Source organism: Primulina eburnea, chromosome 7, assembly GCF_022965805.1.
Source record: "Primulina eburnea isolate SZY01 chromosome 7, ASM2296580v1, whole genome shotgun sequence".
Taxonomy (NCBI): Eukaryota; Viridiplantae; Streptophyta; class Magnoliopsida; order Lamiales; family Gesneriaceae; genus Primulina; species Primulina eburnea.
Window position 1 is genome coordinate 23,591,272 of NC_133107.1, and position 6,851 is coordinate 23,598,122.

General features: G+C 39.4%; 1 protein-coding gene across 1 annotated transcript; it reads left to right on the plus strand.

Moving 5' to 3' along the window:
* The first annotated feature begins 440 nt into the window (after positions 1 to 440).
* LOC140835794 (uncharacterized) lies at positions 441 to 5,333 on the plus strand. Its single transcript, XM_073201202.1, has 5 exons — positions 441 to 848; positions 932 to 1,485; positions 1,565 to 1,842; positions 4,477 to 5,148; positions 5,272 to 5,333. The coding sequence occupies exons 1-5, from the start codon at positions 441 to 443 to the stop codon at positions 5,331 to 5,333; spliced, it is 1,974 nt and encodes a 657-aa protein (XP_073057303.1).
* The last annotated feature ends 1,518 nt before the right edge of the window (positions 5,334 to 6,851 follow it).

Sequence of the window (6,851 nt, forward strand, 5' to 3'; positions counted from 1 at the left end):
TTTATAGCAAATAAGAGTTGAAATAAAATAAATCGGGTCAAATTTCGAACCCCGAAAAGATAAAAGATAAACATGCATAATATATATATATATATATATATATATATATATATATATATATATATATATATATTATGATACACTCTCTCACACACACTACACCTATAAACACACACCGAATTCCTCATCTCTTCCCGTAACTTTCTGTACAAATCTTCAAACCCATTTTCGCCACTTTGACCGTCGATCATGGCCGCACCAGTTGCCGAAAAATTCAAGTAAATATACGATTGGAAATTACTTGCTCTTGTTTGGCTTGAATTATATGTTAGTATCTCAGAGATATGACATGTAGATTATACATTTGATTTGTATTTCAGTGCTTTGGATTATATTGAGGTTATGGAATATTTTGGGAATTTAACCTTAAATCCTGTAGAATGACAACTAGAGGAAATAAAGGGAAAGGAAAAGAAGTGAATCAGGAGTCTGGGGCACAGAATATCGGAGGAAATGACAGAGTTCCTCGAGGTAGGCGTGGGCGTCCTGTTGCAGAGATAGCCGCTAAAACTGATGCAGAGGTAGAACAGTTAGTGCACCGAGTTGATGAAATGGAATTGGCTGTAGCTCGAGTTCAGAATATGCATCCTGCGAAATTCTTTGGAAATGAAGGCAGTGATCGAGCAGAAGGATGGTTGAAACACATGGAATTCCTGTTCAACACAGTAAATTATGATGCTGATAGAAGGTTAAATATGGCAGTCCTCCAACTACGGGATCGTGCACAGCGTTGGTGGGAGGCTACTACAAATGTACTGCAACAAACAGGTAGTCAGATTTCTTGGGAGGTGTTTCGTGCTAAATTTCTCCAAGAATTGCTCCACCATTCTACTACTCAGCCAGAAAATCTGAATTTTATCGACTCGTTCAGGGTAATATGTCTGTGGAAGAATATGCTCGACAACTTTCTGCTCTTCTCACTTATGTACCACATGTGGCCGTGAGTGAAAAAGGGAAAATTTCAAAATTTTTGGAAGGACTGGACTTTCAAATTCATGCGATGGTTATGGCTGGGTCGCCTATAACTTATGCCGAAGCTATGGATAAGGCGATTGGAATTGAAGCTGGATTGAAAAGGGGTAGACAACCACAGGCTCCACAAATGCCTAGTGGTGGTTCATTTTTTTCAGCAGGTACACCATCTTTTCCATCTCAGCAGTCATACCAACAGCAGAAACAAAAACAATTCAGACCAAAAGGAAAACAGTTTAAAAAGAAATATCAGTCCAGTTCTTCTAGTTCGAGCAGTTCGCAAAGTGCAACAGGTGCACAGTACCCCGTGATTTATTGTGATCGATGCGGAGGAAGACATCCTACTGTACAGTGTAGTGGAGTACAGGGTTCATGTCATACTTGTGGTCAGTTAGGGCATTTTGCCAGAGTTTTTCTGAACCGTGCAGCCACAGCAGTTGCCTTATGCCAGAGGTAGTTTTCCAGGTGGCTCATCTCAGCGACCATTTTCTCCTGCACTATCCTACCAGCAGTCTAGTTACCCATAGTTCAGGGGTAATGTGCCACAGTCTTTCCAAGGTCCTCAACAAGCCCGAATATATGCTTTGACCGAGGATCAGGCTAGAGAGGCTCCAGGCGGGGTGATCGCAGGTACTTGCCTTTTTTACGATCATATTGCACGAGTTTTATTTGATACTGGAGCATCTCATTCATTCATTGCATCCGATTATGCTGATGAATATGAACTTTGGACTACACCATTTCATGAAACTGTATCTGTGTCTATGCCAGCTGGACGATTTATTCCATCTGGGCAAATTGTGTTAGACTGTGTGTTGCATTTCGATGATAGCATTATGATCACAAACTTGATTGTATTACCGTTGCATGATTTTGATTGTATCATTGGTATGGACACACTATCCAGTTATCGAGCCACTGTAGATTGTTTTCATGGTGTAGTACGATTTAGGCCATACTATGGTAGCAAATGGAATTTTTATGGTCGAGGATCACAGGCTAAGATACCGTTAGTCTCAGCAATGGAAATGTTTTGTAATGCCCTAGATTGGATATGAATAGAAAGAAATTGAGAAATGTAATGCCTGAGATTCTTGTAGATAGTTGAATACGAAACGCAAGAACAGACGGGGCTAAACGATGCGATAAAATATGAAATTTTAGTTGTGCAAGACCGCACCCGTGGTGCAATGGGCAGAAAATGAGTGAATTCCCGTAGCCACACCGCACCCGCGGTATTTACATGACCGCACCCGCGGTCATCACTTGTGAAAAATAAAAAGTTCTGCCGAAGCCATAGCGCACCCGCGCTCCTAGCGTTACCGCACCCGCGGTGATGCCTCCGAGAAATCCACCTTTGTTCTCAGCTTGACACATGGCAGGGTATATATATGGAATGGTGCTGACTCGTGTTTTCTTCATTTCCAGCACAGAGAATCGAGACTTTCTCTAAGAATCCTCAAGTTTTCTTAAAGGTTTGAGGTAAGATATCTCAAGATTTAGCCATCCAAATTATAACCCGAGTTGAGATTCTTGTTCCTTGCGTCGAAGGCTTTGAAAGGGTACACTTTTTATTCAGTTCTAACATGTTTCAAGAAATTCATGTAAGGAAAATGCTATTATGACTATATTTAGATATTCTAGTAAGGATTATGAGGTTATAATCGAAACTAGAACAAAGAAAGGATGTCGTACGCATTTCTTATGAATTTCAGCATGTTTAGGAATAAAAGATATCGATTTTGAATATGGTGTTATGCATTTGATTTGAGTATGAGTTGAGGACGATATAGTGTTGATATTTATTGAGATTGGACTGACCGGTATTAAGAATATACGTCGTTATGCCGTCAAATTGTATCGAGATCACGTAGTGACTTGGATTTGGGTTGATTAGATAAGAGATTGATAGATTTTGTATCAACATTTCCATTTCAGATTCGTATTGTCAACCGTGACAGCAACTGTGCGACGAAAGGTATAGTACATGTTTTGTTTGGGGAATCACGACTCAAATGAGCTCACATTTGAGTTTCCCAACAAAATCACATACTTGTTTTATTGTTTATATCTAGATATGATTATGATTGGTTATAGATTTGTTTATAGAACTTGTATACAAATCTTGCTATGCTTTGTTTACAGATCATGTGGCATTGCATTAGAATGATTATGCTTGTTTACAGATTGTGTATTCATGCATTAAGATAGGACAGTCTGGAGATCAGGCAGAATACTAGACGTTCGGCGATATCACAGCTTAGGGGAAGATCACCGCCCCTATTGTAGACGCGGATACAGATCAGGCCGAAGTCTAGGAATAAGACGGACAGCACCTCGATTGGGAGGGTAGGTGACAGACAGTGCCGTCTTATTCACAACGGGATCCCTAGAGTTCTAGTCGAGTCGCGTCTAGACATGATTAGACTCGCATTGCATGATTATATATGAATGACATTCATATTAGCATGTTTCATGTTTTAGATTGTTTGAATGCATGTATACATGTTTATACTGGGATTTGTTCTCACCGGTTTTCCGGCTGTTGTTATGTCTGTATGTGTGCATAACAACAGGTGGGGCAGGATCTGGGTCGAGACAGAGATGATCGGGTTAGCGTGGAGATCACGGGCGTAGCAGATGAACCAGTAGTTGTCTTTTATTATGTACTGTATTTTAATACTGGTTAGTTGAGGACATACAGAGCAAGACATGTATTTTGTGTTTGTATGTTGTAAATTTAATAAAGAATTATGCTTGTTTAGTTACATTTGATTTAATGTAAAAAGCGAAAAATTGACCCATATTTTAGAATAACGATCCATTTAATCCCAAGAAAAAGAATTAGAGACCGGGTCCCCACATGTTTAGATTATTATCTATAGGAAATGAGGGATATATGGTTTATGCTATCGATGCTACCAAGAAAGAACCAAAATTATCTGATATCCCAGTAGCGAAAGAATTTCCCGATGTCTTTCCTGAAGAAATACCAGGCTTTCCACCGCAGAGAGAAATTGATTTTAGCATCGACTTGATGCCGGTACTGCGCCGATCTCTAGAGCGCCGTACAGAATGGCTCCTGCTGAACTAAAATAATTGAAAGAGCAGTTACAGGACTTACTCGAAAAAGGTTATATACGCCCTAGTATGTCACCTTGGGGAGCACCTGTACTGTTCGTAAAGAAGAAAGATGGTTCCATGAGAATGTGCATTGATTATAGGCAGCTCAATCGAGTCACTGTTAAAAATAAATACCCTCTGCCTAGAATTGATGACTTGTTTGATCAACTCCAATGAAATTCTGTTTATTCGAAGATTATCTTCGATCAGGATGCCATCAACTTCGGGTTAGAGAAGACGATGTTCCTAAAACAGCTTTTAGAACTAGATATGGGCATTATGAATTCCTGGTAATGCCATTTGGTTTAACAAATGCACCAGCAGTGTTTATGGATCTAATGAATAGAGTGTTCAGATATTTTCTGGATAAATTTGTTATTGTCTTTATTGATGATATACTGGTGTATTCGAGATCAAAACGGGAACATAAAGAGCATTTACGATTGGTTCTTCAAACACTTCGAGATTTTCAATTGTATGCTAAGTTGTCGAAGTGTGAATTTTGGATTGATAGCGTGATATTTTTGGGTCACGTGATATCAGCCCAAGGTATATCTGTAGATCCGAGTAAAGTTGAAGCAGTCCTGAATTGGGCTAGACCAACCAATATACCAGAGATTCGAAGTTTTATGGGATTGGCTGGGTATTATAGACGATTCACTGAAGGATTTTCGCAGATTGCCCGACCTATTACCCAACTGACTAAGAAAGATGCAAGATTTATTTGGTCAGATGAATGTGAGAATAGTTTTCTTAAATTGAAAAAGAAGCTGACAAAAACACCAGTGTTGGCATTGCCATCTGGATCAGGTGGATTTGTGGTTTGTACTGATGCATCATCGAGAGGTTTGGGATGTGTTTTAATGCAACATGGAAAAGTTATTGCATATGCTTCAAGGCAATTGAAAACACACGAATCCCGATATCCAGTTCATGATCTTGAAGTAGCGGCCATTGTTTTTGCTTTAAAAGTTTGGCGACATTATCTATACGGTGAGCAGTTTATTATCTACTCAGATAATAAGAGTTTGAAATATCTGTTTTACTCAATCAGAACTGAATATGAGGCAAAGACGATGGTTAGATTTACTGAAAGATTTTGACTGTGAAATACAGTATCGGCCAGGAAAAATGAATCAAGTTGCAGATGCATTAAGCCGGAAGTATCTGTTATGTAAGAATTTAATGGGGTGGGACCCACATTAAATTAAATAATAAAAAACGTATCCCACATCGAAAGAATTTACAAAACTGAACGAGGAATTTAGATATAAATAGAGCTCAATTACTTCAGTTATTGTATCCCAAAATCAAAAGCTTTTCATCTTTGATTAAAAGAGAGTGCATAGAAAAAAAGAGTGTATTTTTCTTGAGTGCGGGAATTCTCTTTTGTGAGTTAGAGAAATTATTTTCTCGGTATACTCGGGTTTGGGAGTGAGGAATATTGAGTGTATTGGTGTATACACTTGTTGTAATATTTCTTCCGGTTATAAAAGTTGCGGTGCTCCATGGATGTAGCCTATATTGGGTGAACCACGTAAATCTTTGTGTTCTTGTTGGTTGTTTTATTCCGCATTATTATCATCGTGGTCGACATAGCTTCGGGGTAATTCCCCAACAACTGGTATCAGAGCCTTGTTGTGAAAATTCTTAAGAATTCTGAGTATGCTATGTGGTTCCAGCTTTGTCTGATCTTCCACATCAGAAAAGATTTTTTAGATTTTTTGTTAAGGCTTGAGAAGTGATGGCCGGAGATGATGGATCGGGACCGGGAATCAACAAGTTCGACGGAACAGATTTTTCGTTCTGGCGGTTACAGATAATAGATTATCTGTACAGTAAGAAGTTGCGTCAACCTCTATCTGGAAAGAAGAAGGAAAAGATGGAGGATGATGACTGGAAGCTTCTTGACCGACAAGTGTTAGGTGTAATACGGTTGACCCTAACGAAGAACGTGGCACATAACGTGGCGGAGGCAAAAACAACGGAGGAGATGATGTCCATTTTGTCGGACATGTACGAGAAGCCATCGGCAAACAACAAAGTGCATCTCATGAAAAAGTTATTCAACTTGAAAATGGGAGAATGTGCTTCGGTGGCTAAACACATCAATGAGTTCAACACGATTGTTTCTCAGCTAACATCGGTTGAAATTAATTTTGATGACGAGATTCGTGCACTTATTCTTTTGGCGTCTTTACCAAATGTTTGGGAACCAATGTGGGCAGTGGTTAGCAACTCTGTTGCAAAAAGAAAGCTACAATTCAATGATGTCAGAGATCAAATTCTTGCCGAGGAAGTTCGCAAGATGGATTCTGGTGAAGGAACATCATCAAGTTCTGCTCTAAATCTCGAGAATAGAGGAAGGGGCAAGAGTGGCGAATAGAGTTTTAACCAATGGCATGGTAGATCCAGGTCAAGAAATGGAAAAGACAAAAGCAACTTTGAAAAGAATGTGAAGTGCTGGAGCTGTGGTGAGACTGGTCACTTGAAAAAGAATTGCAAATCAACAAGGAACAACGCTAATGTTGTTACTGAGGAGGTACATGATGCTCTATTACTATCCATGGAAAGCCCGGTTGATTCTTGGGTAATGGACTCGGGAGCTTCGTTTCATACCACTGGTAATCGTGATGTATTCGATAATTACATTGCGGGAGATTACGGAAATGTTTTCCTGGCTGATGGAAAACCTT

Bases quoted from the DNA above. Each gene is read 5' to 3' on its own strand.
- LOC140835794 (XM_073201202.1), top strand. From the start codon at position 441: ATGACAACTAGAGGAAATAAAGGGAAAGGAAAAGAAGTGAATCAGGAG. The intron at 1,486-1,564 runs GTAGTTTTCCAG...CCCATAGTTCAG, and splicing joins GCAGTTGCCTTATGCCAGAG to GGGTAATGTGCCACAGTCTT. The intron at 5,149-5,271 runs GTGAGCAGTTTA...TGTGAAATACAG, and splicing joins TTGGCGACATTATCTATACG to TATCGGCCAGGAAAAATGAA.